Here is a 25,996-nt window from a genome sequence, read left to right on the forward strand (position 1 = left end):
TTTTACATTTTTAAAGACGTTTATTTCTTGGCGGGCTCTGTCTTCTGGGGGCCTTTCTGTTAGCTGGGGCACTTGGCTGGGACAGTTCTCAGGCTCCGCCTCCAGTGTTCATGACACGGGCCGGCCTGGCGTTTGGTCCTTGTTTTCGATGTTCTCCTTCTGAAAGTTGCCACATCTTCACCCTGGGGACACGGGTCTTGCTGGGTTGGGTCTCGGCCTTTCATATGCAGGCTTCCGTGAGCCCTGGGAGCTCCCCTTGCAGGGTGCTGGAGCCCTTCTCTGGCCCTCTCCCAGCTCCAGCAGCCCTGGCTCTGGGCCTTCCCCTCCAGCTCTGTGTCTCCTCCCTCCCTCGGCCCCCCTGGACCCTTCTGCAGCACCAGCCCAGCACTTCCAGGGCCCTCCCACTCTGGCAAAGCCGGTGGCCTGGGGGCACAGGGATGTGGCCTCTGGGTCTCCTTCACAGTGTACTGACCTCTCTGCATGGGCTGCCACCAGGGTCCCCATGATGGCCCTGGAGAGCACAGTAGGTCGTGTACCCTGCCCTCCGCCCTCCTCCCCACTAGCCTGCAACCCTGGCGGGCACTCTCTTCCCCGCAGCCCCAGCACCTACCCAGGGAGCCCGAGTTCCCGCTGAGTCTGCCACAGCATTAGAGGGAAGTGCAACAGCTTCATCTCACCCAGGACGACCTCCAGCCTCGCCTGTAAGACCGGCCTCCTGCCCCTTGCCTTCTAGTCGACATCTGGCTGCAGTGTGGCTTTGAGGAACTGTCTCCTGGCTGTCATCTCACTCCAGTGCTGTGACTTTTTCCTCTATTGGCCGAGCTCCTCATTTGGGGCACGGGTCTGATAGATGCCCCCCAGCCCCTGCTCCCCACAGGGTCCTCTGTGGGGCTGTCCCTCTGTGGTTGGACCCTGGGTGTGGTTGGGCCTTTGCCGCCCATGTCCGTTCTGACCGGAGTCTGTCTGCTCTGCTACCAAATGGATGACAGATTTTTACTTTTCGCAACATACCTCCATGTGTTGACTGACTTGGCTCCGAGGTGGGTGACAGGCGCGGTGTTGGCGCAGCCCCCTCGTTCCTCTGGAGAGGGGCAGGTGGCAGCCCACAGGGGGAGCCGATGCTGCTCTACTTTGCGGGGGGCGCATCTTACCTCTCATGGGAATGCTTAGAATTCAAATGGCTTCCCTCAGACCCCAGACCCTGACCCCCCACTGAAAGCCAGTCTTGCCTGCCTGCCTTGCTGGACGGAGGGAAGTGGTGGGCTTCTCCCCAGGGGTCTCTGGTACCGGTGGGGGGTGGGGGGTGGCAGAGCAGGGTTTCATGAGGCAGGAAGTGATGGGCTCTATCTCTCGTGCCTAGCAGCTGCCTGGGTGTTTTGGGGGAGTCCTGACTTTTCAGTCAGTTTGGTAGCTGTTGGTAGAAGACTTGATGTGGCAGGTCTGCTTTCCAAGGAAACGCTGGCAGGAAGTGAGTACAGGCTCGTGGGAAGGGAGGGGCGCATTCTACCCCTCTTTGGAGTCTCATCCGCCTTCTCCCATCCCTAAGCTCCCGCCACCTACTCCTTCCCTCCACAACCGTGGTCCCACCCCCTCCATCCTGAGCTCCTGAGAGGCAGTGGCTCATTGCCCTCTGTGGACCCCCTCCTGGCTTCCATCAGCACCGTTGAACCCCCCCCAACGAAGCACCTTGCACTCAGCTGTGGGCCTTCTCTGTGCTCCCCCCCTGGATGCTGCGCTGCAGGTCCCACTGGTGTCCCCAAACTGGACATCGTCCCCTGCTCCAGCCACAGGCCTGCTCCATCTGAGTAGGCAGGGCGGTAGTAACCCTGGGTTTTGCTCAGACCAGTTCCCTGGAGCCCCAACACCCCAACCCTGTGCCTCACCATAGCTGGGATGCCACCCCCTCAGCCTCAAGCTCTGGGGCGTGGGGACCCCTGGTCTTGGCAGCTCCACGTGGACTGGACTCTCCTAGGATCTGGGGCACCTGCCCGCTCCCACAGAGACTCCACACCACATTTGATGGGGTGGGAAGAACAGCAGGTGCCTCATCACATAGGCGCCCCCCCCAGCCGCCCTGTCCTCTGGGCATGGCACTCCTGTCACCCCAACCCCCGGATCTGGGTCGCCCGGCCTGCTGGACTCCCAGTCTCAGCGGCCCTTCAGGAGGGCAGCAAAGGCGCGGCCGCCCGCAGCCTGTTTCTCCGGCGGAGGCCGCCCGCTCGGAGGTGGGATGGGGTGGTCCCAAGGCGGGAGGCGGGCAAGGCTACGAGGGGCAGACAGGGGCCAGGGCCAGGGGCCGGGGAGGGCGGCCCGGGACGGAGCGGCGGGCCGCCAGGTCCCTCAGGAGCGGCTGGTGTTACGACAGACGGGCGGGAGGCCCGGGGGTGGCAAGGAGGGTGCGTGAGAGGGGCAGGGGCGATGGGGGTGCCAGGAGGCCCCTGGGGGCGGCGGGAGGCTCCCCCGGAGCGTGCGGCTGGGAATGGACCCAACGGGCAGGGCGTGGGGAGGCCCGCGGGGGAGGGGCGGGGCCGGCCCGAAGGCGGCGGGAGGGAGGGGGCGAGCGGCGGCGGTAACGGCAGCACAGAGGCCCCTCCCCCGCCGGCGCCGCTCCTCCTCTTCCTCTCCCGCCCGCCCGCGGCCTCCGTCCCTGCGCGGCCTCGGCGGCGGCGGGGGAGGCTGCGGCCCCTTTAAACCACCCGCCCGCCGCGCCCGCGCCCCCGCCCGCGCCCGCGCCTCCATTTTCCAGGCCGCCCGCCGCCCGCGCCCGCGGCCCGCCGCCCGCCGCCGGACATGGCCGCCAACATGTACAGGGTCGGAGGTAAGGCCGCGCCCGCCGGCCCCGGGCCCCGCAGCCCACGCCCCGGCCCCTTCCCGGACCCCAACCGCCGTCCCCACCCCGCCCCCGGCAGCGCTCCCGAACCGCCCGGGGCGCCGTCCCGGCCTCGGCGCGCCCGGCCCATGCCTCCCCTCCCCCACCGTCCGCGCGGCGCCCCCGCCGCCCCTCCCCCACCCGGGCCTGCCACCCCGGCTTCGACCCCAACCCCAACAGCCCGGGTCGGGTGGCCGAGCCGGGCCGGGGAGCGGCGCTCTGCCCACCTGTTGGGGCGCCTGCGTGGCCCGGGGGCCTGGGAGGCGCCGCAGCCGAGGCTGGAGCATCCTTCGGGCGCGGGGGCCAGGGCCTGGGCCGGACGGGTCCGAGCCCCCTCCGTCAGCGGGAGCACGTGGCCGCGCGGAGTGCCGGCGGTCCCCCTGGAAGCGGGAGTCTCGGGGCCGGGGGTCCCCACCCCGGCCGGCAGAGCTGGCGGCGTGCCTGCATCTGGGAGTCCCTCACCGTGGGAGCCCCCTGCCGGGGCCGTCGCTTCCCCGCAGCACGGGGACTCGGAGCTGGGGCTGGCGCGTGCTGAGAGCTTCCCCAGGGGTCCCCTCCGGGTTCTCGGCCACAGGCTCCGAAGGCACCCCAAACTTTGACTGCTTCCGGGTGCCCCAGCCCAGTGGGGAGGTGCTTTGCAGGGGTTCAGCAAAGGCCTGCAGCCCGCTGCCTTCTGCGCCCCCGATGCGGCTGTGCTGAGCTGGCTGGGGCCCCGGGGCGTCCTGCTCCGGCCGGGACCCTGGCCTTAGGTCCAGGGACGCTGGCTCTGTGTCTTGTTCCACTTTGTGTGCAGGGGTTCTGGGCCATGGGCCGCTGGGTTTCCACGGGGCTCTGAGTGGGTCCTCCCTTGCTCCACGGGGTGGTGGGGTGCCCTTGCCGCCCCCACGTGCCCACTGTTGGCAGGAGTGTGTCTGGTGGCAAGCAGCTCCAGCCACTCCCTTAGTCGCCTCTGCTCCCTGGGGGTGTCCTGGGCAAGTCTCTCTCCAGCCACCCCACCTCTGTGATCAGGCCCTATCTGTGTGTGGGGTCAGTGTGGCACCTGCAGCTGTCACCACCCCCCTCTGGCTCAGAGGTGGCACTGGAATGGGGGCCTGCAGCCCATGTAGCAGCAGGCCCTGGTGGACACACAGGGAGCAGACAGCAGTGCAGGGGCCTGTTCCCCACGTTGGGTAGAGGGGCAGGAGTATCCTCAGTGATGTCTCCTTGTCATACCCCAGGGAAGACTGTCACAGCTGCCTGGACCCCCAGGGGCTGACCTGACCTGCCCATCACCCAACTGCTGTCCCTCAGGGCTCGTCCATGTGCAGCAGCTACCCTTCTGATACTGTGCCCCTGTGCACCCCTGGGACCCCCTATGTGGAGTACAGACTCCCTCCTGCCTGGTTGGAGGCCCCGTGGCTTCTGCTGACAGGTGACAGGACCCTACAGCCCCCCACCCTGGGGTCACCGACCAGAAGCCTCTGTCTCAGGTGGTCTCACCCCTGCATGCCCCTCCCCCCTGCAGCAGGAATGGTTGTCAGTTGGGAAGGGGATGCACAGCCCCAGGGAGCAGCAGGGCCAGGTGGGGGCGGGGCTGAGTTGCTGCTGTGCCTTGCTTCACCCCGCAGGGCACCACTCAGCTAGGCTGTGGCCCTGGGCCCCCAGGTCTGTCTCACTAAGAGCTCAGCAGGGGCCTGGCCACCCCCAGATCTCCCTGTGCCTCAGTTTCCCCTGGTGAGGACAAGGGTCTTGTGGCTGCACATCTGCAGATCCCTTCTATGAGGGTATCCAGAAGTCCCCTCCCTTGCTTCCAAGGAGGGCTCTGCAGGGGTGACCCCAGGCTCCATTTGAACTCCCTGTCCATCCCTTTGGGAGAAATTGCCATCAGCCCTGGTTTCTGGATGGGAACCTGCAGCGCCTGAGGCAGCACTCCGGGGTCCTGGGAGGGCTGGTGGGCACCTTGGGCGGTTGAGGTGCAGCTTGCTTGGAGAGAGGGCATCTGGAAGATGGGTCCCTGTGTTCCTGAGAGGACTGTGGCCTGGGGGAGCACTGCAGGGACCCTAAGAATGGGCCTTTTCCAGAGATGCCAGGTTGTACAAGGAAGGCAAGGGCACCAGCTGAACTTGAACTTACGACAAACTGTGTTAGTATAAGGCTGTCCTGGATGCTGTATGGGGCACTCTGAGGCCCAGGTGTTCCCAGCAGGAGTCGAAGTTACCTGGGAAGCAGGCTGGGAGACAAAGGCGTGGCGGCACAGGCGTGACTGCAGTCCACCTGCTTGCTAGTCAACTAGGGGAGTGGGTCAGCCTGGGAGGGGACAAGGGCCACCTGGCCATGGCAACTGTGAGTGTGGTGGGCAGGTGAGGCCTGGACGAGGGTGGTAGGGTCAGGGTTCATGACCCCGCTCGCTGCCACACCAGGTGGCTGTGCATTGGATGCAGAGGTGTCATGCCTCTCGATGCCACAGCCCAGCCCAGCCCAGCCCTGTTCGGGACGTCCGTGTCCTCGGCAGGCTGCAGCCGTTCCCTTCAGGTATTTTCTTCCACGGCAGGAAGTTCACACCTGCCCTTTGGGACAATTTGCTATTTTAAAGTCACACTTTGAAGAGTGACAGGACTACGCCTAATGCTGGGCAGCCAGCGGGGCCGGGGCAGGGTGTGCTGGGGTGGGTCCCTGGAGGTGAACTGTCCCCTGCCTCTCTCAGGACGTCACCATTTCCCTGTTCCATGTCACAAACGCTGCTTTCATTTTGTTTGTTTATTTTAAACTTTGGACCAGGTGAGACATTTGCCTTTAGTAATCCTGTGGGACACTTGAGGGTCTGGGCACCCCTGTGTGTTTGCACACTCCAGGAACAGTGGTGGGGGCCCCCCGGGGGGGTGCCCCCTCCCCAAGACCTGCAGTTCAGGTGGGCTGGGGCTGCTCGGGTTTGAACTCCTGGGCCGGACAGCCTGCCCAGGGCTTCTGTTCCCTGAACCCTGGTGCCTGCCCACGCCTGTCGGTCTGCAGGGCAGTGGCAGCCTGTGTCTAGTGGCCGTGGATGGCCTCCTGGGGCTCCTGGGGTCTGCACGGGGGGTGGGGGGATGGGATGCTGCCTTGTTCTCACAGTTGCTGGGACCTGGGCTGGGGGTGCCCAGGCTTGTGCAGCTGCCCACGTTGGCCCTTGGGAGGGGGCCTGGTGGGGGTCACAGGGGCTGGGCCCCTTGGGTGCCTGCAGGACACCACCTACTTACCCTACACTCGTTGGGGCCCCATGCAGGCCCAGGTTTCTTGGGCCAAAGGGGCCTCATTCCTCCTTGTTGGACTGGCTCCTGTGGCCAGGCTGGCTCAGGGGTGCCCTCCTGCCTTACTTAGGCGATGATCCTTCCAAAGGAGCTCGGTTCCCCCACTTAAAACTGCTTAGCGGCTTTTGAGATGGGGGGGGTCCTAGTCCCAGTGCCATAGAGGGTGTAATCCCCTCCCCCCCAGTCTGGGCTCCAGGCCACCATGGAGGCATCTAGGCTCTGGCATCCTCCTTTTCAGAGAAGGTCGCACAGACACTCCTTAGGGACCTGGCCAGCACTGAGTGTGGCACTCCCATGGTCAGCTTCTTGTTCGGAGGGGTGGAGTCCATGCCTGGACCAGTTTAGTTGGCAGTCAGGACGTTTGGTGTGATGGTGCCGTGACCTGGCACTCACACACATGGGTAACCACACCATGTTCCAGAGGCCGGGTGGCCATGACTGCGGCGTGCTCAAATCCTGCGGGGGGTCCGCTCGTGGGACCCCCGTCCTGATCAGAGGTCACAGCAGGGTAAAGCCAGTAGGGATTCCATGTTCCCGATCCCGGGGATGGGGGGGACACGTTGACTCATTGCTCTCGCAGGGGGATCATCGGGCTGAGACGAGGTCGGTTTCCCCGCAGAGCGGCTGTGGCTGCCCAGTCTGGTGGGCCTTTTGGCTGTCGGGGTTTGCTGTCCAAGGGTCCTTGGTCAACTGTCTGCACAGGTCTCCTGCCTGGTTTTTAAAACTGGATTTTTTCTCTTTTCTTTTTTGCAAGTCCACAGCGTCATCTCACATTGTCTTTAGGGGTATAGCAGTGGGACCGTCATGTGTTCCACATAGTGGCCCCCCTTCCTCCCGTGCTCCCCAACACCACTCACAGCTACGACAGGAGTGACCCTTGCCTCTGCTGGACTTCACGTCCCCGGGACTGGTCTCCGACTGCCCCTCTGTCCTGCTTCGTTCCTCCTCCTGTCACCCGGCCTCCCAGCCCCTTCGCCCTGCACCGTCACTCTGTCTGTGTGGGTGTTGAAGTCCTGTTCGTTCCTCTGCCTGGTTCTTTTCACTCCACGTTTAAGTAAAGGCCTGGTCCTCTGTCCAGCTCCACGCAGTGCAGCACCCTCTGCGCCCATCCATGCCTTGCAGGCGGCAGGATCCCCTCCTCCACTCCGTCGCTTGGTCGTCCGCTGTGTGAGCCCACCGAGCTCCCTCTCCACGCCCGCGTCTCCCGGCGGGCACTGGGGCCACATCCAGGTCTTGGTGACCGTGAGTGACGCTGCAGTGAACACGGGGTCGTGTATATTCTTTTGAAAGTGTTTGGGGATTTCTTTGGATAAATACCCAGAAAGAATCACTGGATCATAAGGCAGATCCATTTTTAATTTTTTGAGGAAATTCCACACTTTCCATAGTGACTGCTCATACCTGCCTTCTCACCAGCAGAGCACAAGGGTCCCCCTCCCCTGTGTCCTCCCCAGCTCTGGTCTTGGGCTTTTTTTCTCCTTGTTGAGCGTGAGAGCTGGTTTTCTGTTCTGGAGGTCAGCCCTTTTTGAGTGTGCATTTCACAGACTTTTATAATAATTTGCACTTTGTTTGTCTACAGAATGTGCCTGCCCCAAGGGCACGCAGGGTTTATCTATCCAGTTTTCTTGGGCCTTGCTTTCCGGTTCGTGACCCACTTCGAGTAGTTTGTGTGTGAGGTGAAGGGTGGACTCTGGTGCTGGTGTGTTTGTGTGTGGCTGTGCCATGTGCCTCTGCCCCGCGCCGTGTGCACTCAGTGGTGTGTGGGCCCCGTGCTTCCCTGTCAGTGGGTGCCTGGCACCTGGGCCCAGTCCCTGTGCCTTTGCAGTGGACCTTCGTGGCTCAGCCATGGTGGCCCCCGGCTGTCCCGTCCGGGACTCCCAGGCGAAGCTCAGAGCCAGCCTGTGGCCTCTGCAGGAAACCCAGAACCACAGGCACTTGGGACGGGGCTGCACCAGCAGGTTGTGCCCCTGGGGCGTCCAGCCTTCTGGCGTCTCTGGGCAGCACGTTAAATTCACAAACACTGATGGAAATTGGTGAGTATAAACATGCTTTAAGGCAACGTATGATTTTTGCATGGGGCTGCACTTGCAGCCGTCTTCAGGCATGGGCCAGACACCCCAGGGTCCACATCCGCGAGCAGCGTCTCGCCCACGTGTGAGTCCTCGGGCAGCCGTCGCCCCGCGCCCACCGCCTGTCTCTGGGTGAGTGCTGAGCCCAGAGCGCTTTTACTGTTTTACACGGTTGGGGGCACATCCAGAGATGGGCCCTTGTGATGCAAAAAGCACAGGGTTTGGTACTTGGGGCTCTGCCCTGTGGAGGTATCATAGCTATGTGGGGCTTACCGTCGGCAGGCGCAGACCATGGCTCTGCAGGGTGTCGGGCACCACGTGTCCTGCTGCTGAGAAAAGCAGAGTCTGGACGTGGACTTGGTGTCCTTAAGGCTCAGTGTGTGGGGCGAGCATCTGCTGGTGGACGCACCCTGCTTGTGGGCACTGCCCCCACATTCCCCGTCCGAAGGAGTGAGTGGTCAGAGGGAGGTGCAGACTGTCTCACCGTCACAGGACTGCACGCAGGTGCAGCAGGTGCAGCATCCGAGTCCCACGCTCCCCGCTGGGGGCTGACAACGTTGTGGCATCCCAGGCGGGCACAGCCCCAGGGGAGCACGTGCCGAGGGAGGAATGGTGTCCTGGGCTGGGGACGCAGGGCGGGCGGCTGGTCCTGTCCAATGTCTGCCCCAGGGCCCTGCCCTGTCTGCGCAGGCCAAGTGCCCTGGCATTTCCGACAAGGTGGGGCCTGCTGAGACCCAACATCAGCTTCGGGGGAAGCTGGCTGCTGCCATGGCCCTGATGGCCCAGGAGCTCTGGGTGCGCCTGCAGGTCCCCGGAGGTGAGCACTGGAGTTGGACAAGGACAGGACCTGTGTTCCCCATGCACTGCCTTCACCCGGGCCGTCGAGGGCCTGAGTGGCAGAGAGGCAGAGGCCGGGGCACCTGTCTGAGCCAGACACCCATCTGGCCTCTGTCACCGTCCGTCACTTGCTGGGCTGGGCTCCTGCTCACAGGCAGGTGCTCATGGGCTGCCTCTTGTGATGCCCCCGCATGCGTGTCCACGTCACACATGCACATCCTTGCTGCTGCCACACTGGCTCTCAGGGAGGCCTGCATGCCAGAGAGGACTGTGGCAGAGCCCGGACAGGTGTCAGGCATGGAAGTGCGTGGGACCATGTGGAAGACAAGAGTCCGCCTCAGCGCACGGCACGGCTGTGTCGGCAGCAGGCTCCCCAGAGCAGGTCCTGGGGCTCTGCCACGGAGCAGAGGCCAGCACCCTGACCTGGAGGGCACGCCCACACGGGGGCAAAGGTGCAGGTTTCCGGGGTGAGGAGGCCCACCACTGTGGCCTTTCACAGACTCATCCCAAAATCACAAGAAATAGTACTTGACCCCAAACTTACATCCCTTTTGGTGACATCTAGTGTTTGAATAACAAACTTCCTCACTGTCAGCAGGTAGCACGAGCGAGGCCCACTTCCACCCACCTCTGCAGCAGGTAGGCGCCCTGCCCGAGGGGCTTCAGGGCAGCTGTGGAGGAAGATCCCCAAGACCCTCATTCCCGAGCCCCCTGCCCACTCCCCCACCCCCAGGAGCCCATGGCGGAGTACAGGCCCCGGCAGGCTGAGCTGAGGCCATGAGATCAGCCCTGGGTTCAGCAACTCTGGGAAGGCCCTGTACGGGCCATGGTCATAGTCATCACTGGGGCCCGGTAAGGGCCCCGGAGAGGCCAGGTGCAGGTGTCCAGGTGGCCTGTCCGAGCGGAGGCAAGGACAGTGCCCGATGCCCCCAGCACGGTGTGCTCAGCCGTGGGAAGGGTGGCTCACTGCCTTGTGTCCAGGGTCTGTCGGTGCTTGGTCACGCGGCGCCCAGCCCTCCAGCGATGGAACCGGCTGCAGGGGCCACATCCTGGGTGAGCAGAGGCTCACCAGGCAGGACGTGCAGGCGCGGACGACCCAGGGCTGAGCTGCACACAGGCCACAGGTGCACATGATGAGAACAGTGGTGTGATGCAGGCTGTAAGCGTCCTCAGGGTCATGGGCCCCCGGCAGGTGTCTGTCTGCAGCACTGCTGGTGCCGGGAAGAAACGGGAGCGCATCCCAGCAGCGCTGAGGTGGGGATGGGGGTTTCGGTGGAAAAGAGTCCATGGGGCGCTCCTGCGGGGACCGGGCCTGGCTGCAGCTTTGCAGTGGCCACACCGGCGAGTGGCTTGTGCTGGCCCCGCGGCTGCAGGTCTTGCCGCCGCTACTCTAGGACCCAGGCTCTGGGGCGGGCGGCACACGCACTTCCCACCGACCTCCAGGTCTCCCCTCGCCTGCAACTCGTTTGCTGAGTGGGTGCGTGTCTCCTGGCTTTGCAGTGGTTGTGGGCGCGGCTTTGTGTCCTGCAAGCTGGCCCAGTGCTCACACGGAGGCTTCACCCTCTGCTAAGCAGATGCGGGACTTCTGCGTGGGGCCACAGCGTCACGAGGGGGCGGCAGCCTGTGTTTCCCACGGAGTAACTTGGGTGTTTTTCAGATGCCTGTTACTGGGTCGAAGCAGCCTGGGATCCCCGGTGCCCCTGAGCCTTCGTGCAGGAGCTCAGTGGGGCTGTCAGACCTGCCTGCCTGGGGCGTGTCTTTGTTCAGTGGGCATAATTTCCGGAATTGGGCACCCTCCGCTCCCGAGAAGCCCAGTGCAGGGGGCGTGACCCTCACGCAGTGCTGGCTTTGCGCTGCTGGTGCATGGATAAGTTGGGTGGCTTGGTGCTGTCCCTCTGGCTGTGGGTCGCAGCCTCTGGCCAGCTGGGGCCTCTCCCTGCCTCCTCTGCTTTCTGCAGAAGCTGAGCTGCCATTTGTGTTTTGTCTCCCTGGGTGGGGAAGGGTGTCCTCTCTGATTCCTGGGTAGTTGTCGGGATGCCGGTGCAGGTGCGCGGCCACTGGTTCTTCTTCCGGAGCTCAGCCATCGGTGTCTGTGGCACAGCTGTCCGTTCCCTCCTGGTCTTTGGGTTTGGTGGCATGTGGCTGTTTCTCATGCCTGTGCCACCTGCGGGCAGTGGGGTCTGCGTACGTCCCATTGGTCTCGGCACTGGTCACCATGGCTTTTCCCCTGGCATGGCCTGGTCGCTGCCACCTGTCTGCACCTGTGCAGCTGCCTCGGTTCCTGGCTTCGCGCCTTGTCTCTGTCTTGAGGCCGGATCCCCGCAGTGAGACCGGCTGCTGGCGGGCGTGGGATCTTGCTGTGTCCTCTTGCCCCCTCCCCTTCCGGCTCTCCACCGCAGCCGGCCTGCGTGTGGCTGCCGGTCTGAGTCCCCACCTGTGGGGACCATGTTCCCAGGCTGGGGCACGTGGGAGTGGTTATTCTAAGTGTGGTGGGCTGTCCCGCTGGGTTGGAGACTTCCTCCTGGAAACCTCTCTGTGGGGAGAGTGTGAGAGGTCTGACCTGGCTGCTTCATGTCAGTGGGTTGTGGTGTGTCCACGGGTTCACAGTGTCTGGGGTCACACGTCACCATCACACTGACCTGCGACCTAGGGGCAGGGGCACCCTGCTGGTCCAGCTGAGCCCTGCAGGTGGGTGCCCGCAGGTGTGTCCTCACAGATGAGGCACAGATGGGGCTGGGCCGGGTCCTGGGGCATTTCCAGGCCTTACCGGGTTGGCACCAGATTGGTGCCCAGTGTCGGTGCTTGGGCCACATCAAGCCTTTAACCGGGTGCTATCTCGGGGTAGCCTCTTGCTCAGCCGTCTTCCGTAGAGCCTTCCCAGGTCGGCAAGGGGCGGGGTTGGCCAGGCAGGCAGGCTGGCAGTTGGGTGGCCTTGAGGGGGCCTGAGGGTCCGGTGGGCAGCACTCCTGGTCTGCACTCACTGGCTTTCTTTCTGGAGAAGGGGTTGGGGGACACGGGAGGTGGGCTGCATGGCCAGAAGTGGGGGTAGGGCAGCTGGAGTGCAGTCTTGTGGTCTTTGGGCTGGTGTGGTGGCACCTGAGGCTGTCCCTCCTGCCCTGTCCCCCACCGCCGCCTTGAGGCGAACCTCCACTGAGGTTCTGGTCACAGCTCCCCCCCCAGGGGTAATGCGGACCCCACCCCCTCTTCCCTCCTGCTCCAGATCCGAGGGCACGCCTGGGGCGGCGGGAGGCTGTGGCTGTGGCAGCTGTGCCACCGCATGACCCGCTCTCTGCCTGTCTGCAGACTACGTCTACTTCGAGAACTCCTCCAGCAACCCGTACCTGATCCGCAGGATCGAGGAGCTCAACAAGGTAGTGCGCATGCGCGGGGCGTGCGTGTGAGCGCGGGTGTGTGCGGGCGGGCTCTTGATTGGAGGCACCTCCCTGTGGCTCCGCCCTGGGGCCACCGGCTTCGGTGCCATTTTGCAGGGGACCTTGGGTGGTGCGGACTGGCCGCTGTCTGCTCGTTTTGGGGGCTGCATCCCCAGGGTCACCTGCCCAGACCTGGTGCCTGGTAGCCAAGCTTGAGTGACGCGTTCAGCCTGAGCGGGGCAGGCGTGGTGCCAGGGTCTGGGCCGGATGGTTCCCAGGACCAGTGAGCAGCCCGCAGAAGCCATACCCAGCACCTGGGCCTCTGCTCCCCTCCTGCTCACTTGGGTGCAGTGGATGTGGGCTCCCTGGTTCCCACCTCTCAGCCAGCTGCTCTCTTTGCCCAGAGCTTCTCACCGTCTTGGGTGGGTGGTCCCCCAAGGACCTCTACCCGCCTCCACTGCCCCTGGTCAGAGGTGCCCTGGGTGGCACTGGAGTGTCCCCCCCAGACATGGCCACCGCAGCACTTGGGTCACCATAGCCCTAGCCCTGTGGCGCCATCCTTTGGGCCTCCCCTCGTGGCTGCGGAGGGGCAGCCCCATCACCCATGTGGGCAGGGGGACCTGCTGGGCCTCCGTGAGGCCAGCTGTCGAGAGGCTGCTTCCTTGAAACTCAGGTTTCATGGCATCAGCGTTCGGGAGCCCTGAGACCGGCAGGACAGGGCAGGAAGGTGCGTTGCTGACCTGACCACCCCCACATGTCACGCTCAGCCATGGCTGAACCCCGGCCCGCGGCTGTGCGTGCGAGGCCTCTTGCTGCTGCATCTGCCTCAGCTGTAGCAGGTCGGGTCTGAGGTGGTGGCATGAGGGCTGTGACGGGGGCATCTGTGTGGCCACCGTGCTGCTGGACCTGGTTCCTCCTCACTGCCGGCTCGGCCAGGGCCCTTGTGGAGTGCACAGGAGGCCTGTGGGAAGTGGGGCCTGGGGCACAGCCTGGGTGGGCATGGTCAGTGTGTGACTTCCGGCCCCACAGCCCCGGGTGGCATCTGCAAGGCGGGAGGGCAGGGCCGGCGTCCCTCTCTGAGCCTCTTGGAGCCAGGAAAGGGCTCTGAGCAGCAGGGCGGGGGGGCGGCCGGATTCCCAGAGGCAGGACCAGCTTGGGGAGGCTTCTAACCTGGAAGTCCATTAGCCTAAAAGAGGAGCTGATGCCTCAGCAGAAGCTAAAAACAAACAGACCCCTCTTGCCCTCTGAGAAGCCGCCCGGGCGCCCCGAAACTTGGAGGCTCGGCGCAGGAGCAGCTCTTAAGGTCAAGGTGGAGCCTCGGCAGAGAGGAGGACCTGCTGCTCCCAGCCTGGCAGAAGCACAGGGACCAGACGAGACTGGGGGGTCGCCGGGGGGGCCCAGCCCCCCCTGTAGGGGTTGTGGAAAAGAGGACAAACCATCGGGACAGGGGCCCCAGGGCGTGGGCTCGCCCCTCAATGTATCCCAAGAGGCGCAGGCACCCCATTAGGGACACCAGGGGCCCCGCAGGTCTTGGCTGTGAGAGTGTATCAGAAACTGGGCCTAAGGACCTGCGGTGCCTCTGGGCACCCAGGAGCAGGGGCATTGGGCTCCTTGCCCTTTTCTGTGATTTGAAAATGACTCTCAAGTGAGGTTTCTTCACAGAAACCTAGTGGCCAGACCTGTTGCCGCGGGTCTCTTTCTGTCTTCAGGCTCAGCCTGCTGTCCTGTCCCCCAGACTCTGGGCCTTGGTGGGCCTTCAGGGGCGCGGTCGAGGTCTCTCCTTGGAGTTGGGGTTGAGTGGGGATTGCGGTGACATTGTCGCCGTGGGAAATTACGTCTTTGCCAGACTAGAGTCAGATACAGCTTGGAAAGGAAGAGGGGGCTGGGACTTGAGAGCTGGGAGATCAGGTGGGGGCACAGGACAGGGCCTGTGGGGTGGGGACGGGGCTGCGGTGCAGTGGCGAGGTGTGAGCTGGGGCTGGAGCCCGGCCAGCACCTCTCCCTGTGGCCCGGGGGCCCCACAGTGGCCCTCCCTGGCGATGCTGCTGGGAGAGTTCCAGAACAGAGTGCAGGTGGGCAGGCAGCCCCCAAGATGCGGGTGTCACAGGGCCCTGCTGCCTGCAAGAACCGCTGGGAAGCCAGTGGGCCGAGGCCAGGTCACAGGAGGTTGATTAGTGGTGGGAGACAAGGTGTGGGGATCTCAAGAGCAGTGCAGCAAAAGAGACGGGGTGGCACACCACTCAGAGCTGCTCCCAGCCTTGCCGTGCGGCTGTGGGTAGGTCCCCAGGCCCCCAGCCCCGTGGGGCGCTGCAGCCCTGGCTCTGGCTCCCCAGGGGCTCAGGAAGCAGACAAGAAGCCCTACAGCTGCCCCAGCTCTGCACCAGGGGCCTCTTGGAACCCCAGCACGGGGACACGGTCTAAAAGACACAGATTGGAACCGTGAGGACTGAGGCCGCAGGCACCTGGGCAGGTTCCGAAGTCCAGGGCCTCCTGGGTCCCGCAGGAGCCGGGCACAGGCTGGGCTGTCAGAGCTGTGAACAGGCGGGAACACACAGGTGGCCCAGCTGGGGACAGCAGGATGTGCTGGGCACCATGCAGTCGAGAGTGGGTCATTGACACCCCACAGGCACTGCTGGGTGCGGGGCCTCTGGCAATGGCTGCAACTGCCTAAAGGGCCAATCACAGCCAGGGGCAGACCTAACAGCGTGGTGGCATCTGCGTCATTTGTGGTTGGGAGGCATCCCTCACCACTTCCGGCAGAGACCGGCCAGCTCTGGTGGCCTCCGGTGGCACAGGTGTGTGTGGGTCGGAGCCACTGGGCAGCATGTGTTCTGTGGCAAGCAGAGCTCACCTCACGAGTGTGAGAACTTCCCAGCCTTGTGGAGAGTCCTGGCCTCATGGGTTCAGTGAATGATAGTTACACGCTTTTCTGAAAAGTGGTTTCATTCGGCGTTGGGAATGCCAGTATGGGAGACCCTACAAGGATTAGAACTGGGATAAAGTTCTTGCCTCACTAAAGATGCTACACACCCCCGAGAGCTGGAAGCGCTGTGCTCGCCCCATGAGGCGGCCCTGGCCCTCCCACACCCACTGGGCTCCTTGGATCAGACGGCGGCCCTGCCGAGTGCTGGGATGGGCACACCGCGGGCCACCTGGGCTGCCTCTTAGAGCCCCGGCCCATCTCTGCCCCCACCTAGGTTTGGTGCTGGGGTGACGCCAGCCAGAGGCCACCTGTCCTCAGCCGCCTCCCGGAGCTGCCAGGGTGGGCGGCCCCCCAGGCTGAAGGCAGGGCTGCTTTGGCTGAACTCAGGTCACAGCAGGTCTTTTTGGTGGCCAGGGAGTCAGCCGGGTTCTGGCCTCAAGCAGTTAAGGCCTGAGGATGGGACTTGGAAGCCCAGGTGCCCCTAGATGGCAAGGGGGTCAGGACCATGGGGGGCTGGGGTCCATGGGAGGCAGGAGGCACAGCTCAGGGGACTTTGGGGTCTGTGAGCGCCCCACTCTGGGGTGACGAGCCCTTGCTCTTGCAGACGGCCAACGGGAACGTGGAGGCCAAGGTGGTGTGCTTCTACCGGAGGCGGGACATCTCCAGCACCCTCATCGCCCTGGCCGACAAGCATGCCAGTGAGTCCGCCCTCCCCGGGCCCAGCTCTCCGCCCCGGGGGTTTGGTCTCCCCTCTTGTGCAGCCTTGGCCTCCAGCGCTGGGCAGCATCACACGCAGTCCCTGCAGTGCCGAGGCCTGGCTGGGCCAGGTCACGAGTCTCTTTGTGTGCGTCCTTCTCTGGAGAGTGGGTCCTGGTATGTGCTCGTCACCCAGAGGCATCCAGGACTCTCCCTGCCTGTGGTTTTTTGAGACTTGAGACCCAGACGGACCGTCCCCTGGGTGTGGCAGGGAGGGTAGGCCCCAGCTCGGGCAGGGGTGGGGCTGTGGTGCTGTCGGTCCTGCCAGTCCTGCTGACATTTTGCTTGGTGGCGCTCCGTGGGGAGGTTTCCTATGTGTTCCAGAAACGCAGGGTCTGTGGTCACAGCCCACTCCCGAGTCTGGGGAGCACTGGCGTGCAGGGAGTGTTCACTGTCTCAGCGCTGGCCTCAGCTTGGCAGCAGCGGTGTCTCCTCTGGGAAATGTGGCCACACCTGGGGGGCTGGTGCACCTCTGTTCCCGGCAGAGGCAGGGCTGCCCTCGGGTTCTCCACATGTCTGGGGCCAGAGGAGCCTGGGTGGCCTGTGTCCCCCTGCTGGGTGGGTCCACGTGGCCTGTCCTGCTGAGCCTGCGGGGTAAGGCCTGGTCCGTGCAGGTGCAGCCGAACTCTTGTCCTGAGTTCGTCAGATGGCAGAGCGCCTCTGACCCTGCTATGGCTGGGATGGGCACAGGAGTCACCTCACAGTTACAGCCAGGATGCTGGATGCTGTTCCCAGCATCCTGGGTGGGCGGGGCCCACTGGGCTGAGGGGTGTGCGGTGGGTCCTGGTGGCTCTGAGGGTCTTCCCCGGTGTCCGATACAGCCTGGGCCTTCAGTGTCCTCTGGCTGTCGTGTGCGCGGCGGCACCCCCAAAGCCAGCAGCTCCATGTTAGTGGTGGGCGACAGAGCCGACCGAGAGGCGTTTCCAACCATGAAGCCGATGCCCATACTCTGGTCTCCAGGCGGGGTCTCAAGGGTCCACCAGCCTTGGCCATGCTGGAGGCTGTGGATGTGACCCTGGAAGACCTCTTCCCCAGCCCCTCTTTGCTGCTGTGCACTCTGGGGCGTGGCTGTCTGGGCCCTGGACCTGCTGGTCTGTGTGGCCCAGGTAGCTTGAGTGCAGTGATGACTCTGACCCCTCACCTGTGCCCACTGCCCAGCCCAGAGTGACCTCAGTCCTCACCCCTGGGCACACAGTGGCTCACTGTGGCCCAGGGGGCCTGGGCTGGTCTGCCACAGGCGCCCAGTGGGTGCTGTTAGAAGGCAGCTTTCCCAAGGCCTGCGTCCAAGCTGGTGGGTGGGGTAGAGGGCAGTGGCCCTGGGGGCCTGTCTGCAGGCGGCCCAGGGCACGTGGAGCTCCAGGCCTCAGACCAAGGGACTGGGTACATGCTGGTGATGTACCCAGACTGGGGGTGCTCGTGGGGTTTGTGGGAGTAGGCAGAGATGGGAGGCCACTGGCAGCCTGAACGCGTGGGCTGCCGTGCCTACCCTTCCCATGCCCCACCCCAGGGTCAGGCTAGGTCTGGAGACTCTGGGACTCCCCGCAGCTGCCACAGGGGGGCAGCAGAGGGCTGCAAGCTCCTGACCTGCAGCTGAGGGCACACTGCCCCCCAACCCCAGCTTTGGGACCTGGGACAGAGGGCAGGGGATTAGCTGTGTGGCTGGCGGCGCCCCAGGACATGCCCAGAACCTGGAGGGTGTGGCACCTCGGGGTGGCCAAGCTCCATGTGCCCCTGCCCTGGCGTACCCCATACTGCGCCGGCCTAGCCTTGCACCCTCAGGGTCAGCGGGACTGGGCCACCCCAAGGCAGTGCTAACCTGCCACTTGGCCTGTCTGTCCTCCAGCCCTGTCTGTCTGCTACAAAACTGGACCCGGGGCCGACAATGGGGAGGAAGGTAAGGACATCCCTGTGGGGTTTCTGGCTGGGGGCCGTGGGGGCTGTGGGGTGAGGGCCCAGCTGATGGCACCCATGGCCCCTCAGGGGAGATTGAGGAGGAGATGGAGAACCCCGAGGTGGTCGACTTGCCCGAGAAGCTCAAGCACCAGTTGCGGCACCGTGAGCTGTTCCTCTCTCGGCAGCTGGAGTCACTGCCTGCCACCCACATCAGGTAGCTGGTGGAGGGTGGGGGGGGGCGCTGCCTCCCCCCCCTTCCCCTGACTGTGTGTGTCTCTTGCAGAGGAAAGTGCAGCGTCACTTTGCTCAACGAGACAGAGTCGCTCAAGTCCTACCTGGAGCGGGAGGTGAGGGGCAGCTGCAGGGGCGGGTGTCCCGCAGGTTGGGGGTTCTCCCGGCTCCCTGTGGGCCCAGACCCTTTTCTTCGCCGATGCCTTGCCCCAGGTCCCAGGCTGGGGCACTGGTCTTAGCGAGATGATGACCAGGACACTGTGGCCCTGCGTTGCCCTGGGGACTGGGGACTCGTGTGTGGCAGGGCCCCGCCCAGCCCCTGGCTCCAGCCCTGTCTCCAGATGGCGCGCAGGTTCCTGGGGCTCTGCAGCCGCAGAGCAAGGTGGTCAGCGGGCCGTGGGTGTTCTGAGGCCTGATGGGTCTGCGCGGGGCTCATGGGGGCCTTGGAGGGCAGGCCACAGCGTCACAAGCACCACTGTCCAGGGGCACATCTGCTGGGTCCCCTGGGACACACAGGTGTGACCTGGCTACAGATGGGATGGTGACAGGAGCCGGTTGGGGGTGGTGGTGGCAGCTGCAGAGGCCTGACCTCAGGTCCGGGGTCTGGAAAGCCGCCAGCAGGGGGCAGCGCCTGAAGTGAGTCCCAAAGAGCAGGCTTGGCAGGCAGCCAGGGATCTGGCTGGGGCCCCTTGTGGGAGGTGCTGTGCCGGACTGTTTTTCCCAGGAAGCTGCCAGGCAAGGGCAGTTGGACCCCAGGGATCAGCCCCCTGGGAGTGGGGGGTTCTTCAGAAAGATGCCCCCCACTCCCAGAGAGACACCTTAGTGACACAGAGAAACAGTCATGAGCAAAAAGGCCACTGTGAAGCCTCTGGCTCTAGCCAGCAGGCACTGTGCTGTGTTCACATGTGCGTGGCCTTGGTCTGCTCTGGTGGTCCTGTGTGTGTCCCAGGTGGGGGCCCCTGGGTGTTCAGGTGGCACAGGCTCTCACACAATGAGAAGACAGGTGCCGAGACCCTGGCATGGGGCAGCCTTCCATCCGCAAGGCCAGGCCACCCTGGGCTGGGGTCACTGCGGTGCTGTCCCCGCCCAAGTTGAGACAGGCTGTCCGCACGTGACTTGGGCCACAGGACAGCTCAGCCCCCGGAGGCCATGAGGGAAACACTGATGGGAGTCTAGGGAAATGAGCTGTGGGGTGGGGCCTGGAAGAGCTGCCAGAGAGGACTCAGAAGAAGCGAGGGCGCCACCCGAGCAGCAGTGCTGGGCAGGCACTGGGGTGGGGGTGGCCTGCTACTGCACCCTCTGCTCTGGGCACTGCGTCCAGAACATTCCATGGCTTGACTTGTGTACGTCTCCTGTGACAACTGCAGGAGAACCACCATCTTGCAACGGACATGCCCGAAATCTGTCAGCTTAATTCCTACATGTCTTCAGATTTGGGTTGCTATTAAACACTTTCATAAACTTCCCGAAGTGCCGCTGCTGGTAGAAACGCTGCCGTTTAGGGCTGGGCATCAGCAGACCTGGCACTGGCTCCAAGCCCACAGCTGTGGGCACAGCCGCACCTCCCCACTTTCTCTGCCTGCAGTGGCCTCCGGGCCTCGAGGCTCTGCACTGACTCGGCCCCATGTCACCTTTCAGGACTTCTTCTTCTACTCCCTCGTCTATGACCCCCAGCAGAAGACACTGCTGGCTGACAAAGGGGAGATCCGCGTGGGGAACCGGTACCAGGCAGACATCACGGACCTGCTGAAGGAAGGTAGGGCCGCGAGCCGGGGGCTGTGGAGGAGTACCTGGCAGGCTGTCAGCCTCCCCAACCCCTGCACATGGGGCTTCTTTGGCCATGTTTTCAGGGTTTTTAGAAGTTCTTTTGTTTCTGAAACGTGTTTGAGTGAATGTGTCCGTCGTGCCAACCTGTACTCTGGGGGTTACTGTCTGTCTCTGAGGCCCCCTGCCCTCCCCCAGGCCTGCAACCGCCCAGGGTTGTAGGTGGCTCTGGCCCCTCCCTTCTCAGCCCCTCTGTCCCCCACAAGCTGTGCAGACAGGAAAGCAGGGCCTCGGGGAGCAGAGGCCAAAATCTGGTCTCAGCCAGTGCATGGCTCTGGGCAGTGAAGCCACATTCTGTGTGATAGCTGTGACCAGGTTGCTCTGTGGGCCCCATTCTGGAGGTGCCTGGGATGAGGCTGTGTCTCGAGTCACTGAGGAGGGGTGGCCACACTGGGACAACTGGCATCCTGGCCTCCCTGAGGTATCACGCAGGTGCGAGGCTGTCGGGGTTCGCCCCGGCCTGGGCCCCTTGGAGCCACAACAGGCCCCACCTGTGAATGTCATCTCCCTATGGCCACCTGCGGCTCAGGGACCGTCTCCTTCGTCTTCTATTTCTGAAGACCACTGCTGCCGCGTGGTCACGGTCACCTCCTTTCTGGTTGTCATTTGTGCAAAAGAATATTTTGTCATTGGTGACGAGTAGGCCTGTCAGCCAACCTTGGGGCAGACCGCCTGCAGCAACGGGCTCCTCAGACCCGAGTGGCTGCTATGGAGCTGGTCCTGGCCTGGGTCCTGCGTCCACCCGTGTGGCGTGCGCTCCTCTCTGCTCAGTGCACCGCTCTCGCTGTCCTTGTTGGCCCGGTGTCCTTCGCCTGCCTGGGGGGGTCTCCGGATGAGCTCACACGGGGTGGCCTCAGTGTCCCCCTCTCCCTCAGCTGCTTCTGTGTGGCGTAGTGTCTGATGGCCATGCCCTTTGCATTCAGGCAGGACAGCTGGGCAGGGCTGCCCCCCCCCATCCCGAGCTCCTCCCCTTCCGTGGGCGTGGCCTCAGCTCTGCCTGGTGGTCCTGCCTCGTGCATACTTTTACACGTGCCTCCTGCACACACATACCTACACATGCCCTTCCCTGGGCGGTGGCTCACTCTCTGCTGTTGGGGTCCCCTGGTCTGGTCAGGCAGAGGAGGAGGTGCCCAGCCGGGCTGGCAAGGAGGTCATGCTGTGGCAGCGAGGCCCCCTCTGCACTCACACGCCTGTGTCTGCATCCTGTGTGGCCTTTGCATGCTCATGGTCTTTCCCAGCATGGCCAGGCCATCTCCCGTGAGACCTCGGACGCAGGCAGACCCTGGGCCCCACAGGCATGGCTGAAGGCCACATGTCTCCTTGCAGCCTTGGTCGTCTCATGGGCTGTCTTGTCCCTGCAGGCGAGGAAGATGGCCGAGACCAGTCCAAACTGGAGACCAAAGTGTGGGAGGCACACAATCCCCTCACAGACAAGCAGATCGACCAGTTCCTCGTGGTGGCCCGGTGAGTGTGACTGCCTGACCCAAGCAGGGCCTGGGGTCTGTCCTGTGTGTAGGTAACCCCCCCACCATCACGGCAGGTTCTGATTGGTGCCACTCAGTCCCCGTCCCTGGTGCCCGGGGCCACTCTGGCCAGCGGGGGTGCACTGCTGTGCCCAGCCTGCGCGTGTCTGGGGTTGGCCTGGCCACCCCTCCTGCCGGCCGGCCCCAGTGGGCAGCATGTGTCCCCTCCCCAGCTCCGTGGGCACCTTCGCACGGGCCCTTGACTGCAGCAGCTCCGTCCGGCAGCCCAGCCTGCACATGAGCGCCGCAGCCGCCTCACGGGACATCACCCTGGTGAGTGGGCCCTGCACTCTGGGCGTGACTCCCCGGGCACAGGCCTGGCCAAACCTGTCCCCGCCTCCCCACCAGCATCCTCCTGGAACAGCCGCCTCTGCCCTGAGTGGCCCACCTTCAGCTCGCCCTGTGCCCCATCACACCCGTGTGCCTCCAGCCACCCCCTAGGTCTCGCCTGGTTTCCTGCCGGGGTGTTGCTCTTGGGTCCTTGTCGAAGCCCAGACCTGGCCTGGGGTGGGCATGGCAGGCGCAGGGAAGCCCAGTGACCCTGCAGGTCTCACTGCAGTTCCATGCCATGGACACCCTGCACAAGAGCGTGTATGACGTGGCCAAGGCCATCTCGGCCCTGGTGCCGCAGGGCGGGCCTGTGCTCTGCCGTGACGAGATGGAGGAGTGGTCGGCCTCGGAGGCCAGTCTCTTTGAGGAAGCCTTGGAGAAGTACGGGAAGGACTTCACGGACATCCAGCAGGACTTTGTGAGTTCACGCGAGGTGCAGGGCCCCTTGTCCCCGTGGCCACACGTCCGCCCCTCAGTCAGAGGCTCACCTGGGGCCCTCACCGGCGCTCACAGCCCCTGCGGGCCTCAGAGTTGGGTTTCGTGTGTTGTTTGTAGCCAGCTGGCCTCTCCTTGTTGTGTCCTTGATAAGTGTTTCTTGGAAGTGTCCGGCCTGGAGAGCCCATGGGGATGGAGGGTGGGTAGGGCCTGCGCCTGCAGGGTTCCCCCACGTCTCCAAGACACTGAGCCTCCTGAAGAGAAGAGGACCCCAAGAGGCCCCTCAGAACAGTGTGCTCTGGTGCAGGAGGGGTGGGTGGCCAGGAGCCCAGGGCAGGTGGGCTGCCACCCTCTGATGGGAGTGTCCTCACAGCAGTGGCAGGCGGCCGTCGGAGAAGCCCCCAGAGGGCAGAGGGGACCACCAAGGGCGCAGAAGTGACGGTGGTTGGGGCCTGGAGAGGGCAGCACAGCCAGGCAGAGTGTGGCGGGCATGTCCTGACCGCTCAGGTTGTCGGCGGCCCCTGTGAGACAGCCACGTTGAGCATAGTGAGCAGAGGTGGCCATCACAGCTGAGGCCAGAATGCAGGACTCGCGGGTTCTGTGTGGTCCCAGTTCTCAGTCCTAGGGCAGCGCAGGGAGCCCAGAGCACCAGGTGTCCCCAAAGGGCCTGGTGTCCATGCTGTGAACTCTGGCCGCTTAGTGGCAGCCCCTCCGAGTGTGTGCTGGAAACCAGGAACAGGGCGCAGCGTTCGGAAGGCATACCGGTGAAGATGCTGCCTGCGTGACCTTCGGGACGTCGGTCCGGACCCGCTCAGTGGTGTCTGGGGCTGTGGGCAACTCTGCGTCCCCTGAGCAGGCGCTGGCGGGAGGGGGGCCTCAGGCCCAGAGGAGAAGTGAGTTTAGAAACGTAGGGTCCCCCAGAGAAGGTGCGCCTCAGGCAGTGCCCTTGCGTGGTGTCCGTGTGGCCCTCCCGAAGTGCCCTCCTCTCCCCAGCTGCCCTGGAAGTCCCTCACCAGCATCATCGAGTACTACTACATGTGGAAGACCACCGACAGATACGTGCAGCAGGTGGGCTCCGGGCCAGGCGCCCCAGCGTGGCATGGTGCTGTGTGGCAGGTGCTGGGTGCATTTGGGGGTGATCGCTCAAGGCAGCTGGGGGACACACTGGCACTCCCCTCCCGACAAAGCATCCCTCCCTGGTTGCCTGCCGACCTCTCTGACATTCTGTTTTCTTTTAAGAAACGCTTGAAAGCAGCTGAAGCGGAGAGCAAGTTAAAGCAAGTTTATATCCCCAACTAGTAAGTGCCCCTCCAGCCACCTTGTTGTCCCCGGGCTGGGTGGGCCCAGGGTGCCCTGGCTCTCCTCTGGCTGCCCGGGTGGCCCCAGCGCCAGGGCCGGGTTCCACTCTGAGCCTAGCCAAGTGCCAGCAGACGGAGCTGGGGTGCAGACAGGGCTCAGACTTCTGTGGGGCCTCTTCTTAGACCTGAGGGGAGAGGGCTCGCTGCAGCATGAGGCCGGCCAGCGGCCCGAAGCCCTGCTTCCCCAGGGGCTGCCCGCTCCCGCCTCGGCCCTCCAGTGACGCCCCCTCTCTCCCTCACCCAAGTAACAAGCCCAATCCGAACCAGATCAGCGTCAACAGCACCAAGGCGGGTGTGGTGAATGGCGCGGGGGCGCCAGGCCAGAGCCCCGGGGCCGGCCGGGCCTGCGAGAGCTGCTACAGTAAGTGCCCGCCGCCCGGCACCCAGGGCTCGCCCAGCCCGCAGCGGTGGGCACCCAGCCGATCCGGAGCCCGGCCTGGGGGCGGGGGCTGCACACTGCCTGGGAAGCCCTCCTCTCGGGACTGGGGCGGGCGGCGGGGGCGGCGGTGTGATGCTCTCTGCCGTCGCTGGTTCTGCTTAAGGACCCGTCTGTCTCCAACTTTGTTGTCCGTAGCCACCCAGTCTTACCAGTGGTATTCTTGGGGTCCCCCTAACATGCAGTGTCGCCTCTGCGCATCTTGTTGGACTTATTGGAAGAAATATGGTGGCTTGAAAATGCCAACCCGGTTAGATGGAGAGAGGCCAGGACCAAACCGCAGTAACATGGTAAGTGGGTGCTCCCCAACCCCTGCGCGTGGCCTGGCGGCCTGGCCCACGGTCATGGCGCTGTGTCGGGGCGGCGCGCCCCCTTCCGCAGAGCCCCCACGGCGTCCCAGCCCGGAGCAGCGGGAGCCCCAAGTTTGCCATGAAGACGAGGCAGGCCTTCTACCTGCACACCACGAAGCTCACTCGGATCGCCCGGCGCCTGTGCCGAGAGATCTTGCGGCCGTGGCATGCCGCCAGGCACCCCTACCTGCCCATCAACAGTGCAGCCATCAAGGCCGAGTGTGAGTGTCCTCCCCGCCCCGCCGCTCCCTCCCACCCTAGGAGGGAAGGCGGGTGGGCTCGGAGCTCTGGCCCTAGCCCCTCCTGCATGGCGCCCACACTGCATGGTCCCACAGGCACGGCACGGCTGCCGGAAGCCTCGCAGAGCCCACTGGTGCTGAAGCAGGCTGTGCGGAAGCCCCTGGAAGCCGTGCTGCGGTATCTTGGTGAGCCCCCCCACCCCTGAAGAGCGCAGTGCCTGCTGCAGGGCCCGGTTGGAGGCCGTAGTCGCCTTGGTGCTGCCTCTTCTGACGTGTGCCTTCCCTGGCCCCAGACCCGCCTGCTGAGTCCCCATCCCTGTTTCCCCACAGGGTGCAGCCTCCAAGGCACCCGGGCAGGTTCGCTGTCCACCCAGCACCCCAAACGTGTGCTCTGCAGTGTCTGGGGGCCAGGGTGCAGGCTGGGTACCACCACTCCCTCTCTCAGGGACCCTGAAGACCCCAGTTGTCCTGCTCAGCCCACCCTTGGTGGCTGACCGGGGCCTTGGGCGGGATGGGCCAGGGCTTGCCACTTGGCTGGGCTTGGGCAGGCTCATGAGTCAGTCCCTCCAATGCAGAGGCGACTTTCCTTCTGTGTGGGACATTCCAGAACGGTGAGCTAAGTGTGCTCTCCTCAGACACAAGTGGCTTTGGCATCATTTGCTACCTGGGGCCGCCGTCCGCCTGTCTTGTGGGAGGAGGTGGCCCGTGGTCCCCAAGAGCCGCCAGTGGCTTCAGCAGAGGGAGCCTGTGCCTGTGGGGGGGGGGTGGGGAGGAACGTCCTGGCCTAGCTTGCCAGCCTGTTAATCACCCTCTGGCTGGTGGCCAGCCCTCTGCCATCAGCTCTGGTGGCCTGGACGTGGAGGCCTCTGGTGGGCCTGCTGGTTGGTGTGCCTGCGTCTGGAGCCTGCAGTGATCTGGCCCGCTGGGCATGGGCGTGGGTGCCCTGCCGGGGTCAAGGGCAGAGGCCATCCGTGGTCCGGGTGGGCACAGGGCTCCTTGCTGACCTGCACCCTTCAAGTACCCCCGCCTGTGTGACTCCTTGCAGAAACCCACCCCCGCCCCCCCAAGCCGGAGCCCGTGAAGAGCATGCCTGGCGTGCTCGGTGGCCCGGCGCCCACCCGCCCGGCGCCTGTCATCAACAGCGGCTCGCCCACCATCCTGGGCAAGAGGAGCTACGAGCAGCACAACGGCACCGACGGTGAGTCCCTTGGGGGCGGGGGTTTGAATGCTGCGGCCTCGGCCGGCGCCCCCAGGGTGCCCAGCCCCCAGCCCCCGTGCCTGTGCCCGCT

The 25,996-nt window shown here is 64.4% G+C and overlaps 1 protein-coding gene and 1 long non-coding RNA gene across 6 annotated transcripts in view; one reads left to right on the plus strand and one right to left on the minus strand.

The window, feature by feature from the left end:
* LOC118988651 (uncharacterized) lies at positions 1-3,545 on the minus strand. Its single transcript, XR_005066824.1, has 3 exons — positions 3,097-3,545; positions 1,012-1,479; positions 1-182 (listed from the first exon to the last, which is right to left on the minus strand). It is a non-coding gene; the product is annotated as an uncharacterized LOC118988651 (long non-coding RNA).
* MTA1 (metastasis associated 1) overlaps positions 2,620-25,996 on the plus strand; it is a 26,609-nt gene continuing 3,232 nt past the window's right edge. For 3 of the 5 annotated variants that reach the window (XM_037048439.1, XM_037048447.1, XM_037048456.1), the window contains exons 1-17: positions 2,624-2,818; positions 12,342-12,409; positions 15,937-16,030; positions 17,932-17,982; positions 18,069-18,195; positions 18,265-18,328; positions 19,851-19,968; positions 21,398-21,500; positions 21,733-21,832; positions 22,119-22,307; positions 23,318-23,392; positions 23,564-23,622; positions 23,928-24,043; positions 24,257-24,408; positions 24,500-24,689; positions 24,804-24,893; positions 25,753-25,905. In XM_037048439.1, coding sequence (XP_036904334.1) covers positions 2,791-2,818; positions 12,342-12,409; positions 15,937-16,030; positions 17,932-17,982; positions 18,069-18,195; positions 18,265-18,328; positions 19,851-19,968; positions 21,398-21,500; positions 21,733-21,832; positions 22,119-22,307; positions 23,318-23,392; positions 23,564-23,622; positions 23,928-24,043; positions 24,257-24,408; positions 24,500-24,689; positions 24,804-24,893; positions 25,753-25,905 — 1,777 coding nt within the window. In that variant the 5' untranslated portion in view covers positions 2,624-2,790. Of the gene's footprint in view, positions 2,819-12,341; positions 12,410-15,936; positions 16,031-17,931; positions 17,983-18,068; positions 18,196-18,264; positions 18,329-19,850; positions 19,969-21,397; positions 21,501-21,732; positions 21,833-22,118; positions 22,308-23,317; positions 23,393-23,563; positions 23,623-23,927; positions 24,044-24,256; positions 24,409-24,499; positions 24,690-24,803; positions 24,894-25,752; positions 25,906-25,996 lie in introns of those variants that run through there. The other 2 variants (XR_005066817.1, XM_037048465.1) reach the window with 2 other exon arrangements.

This window comes from Sturnira hondurensis, unplaced genomic scaffold, assembly GCF_014824575.4.
Source record: "Sturnira hondurensis isolate 20B ecotype Veracruz unplaced genomic scaffold, ASM1482457v3 Scaffold0000780, whole genome shotgun sequence".
NCBI lineage: Eukaryota > Metazoa > Chordata > Mammalia > Chiroptera > Phyllostomidae > Sturnira > Sturnira hondurensis.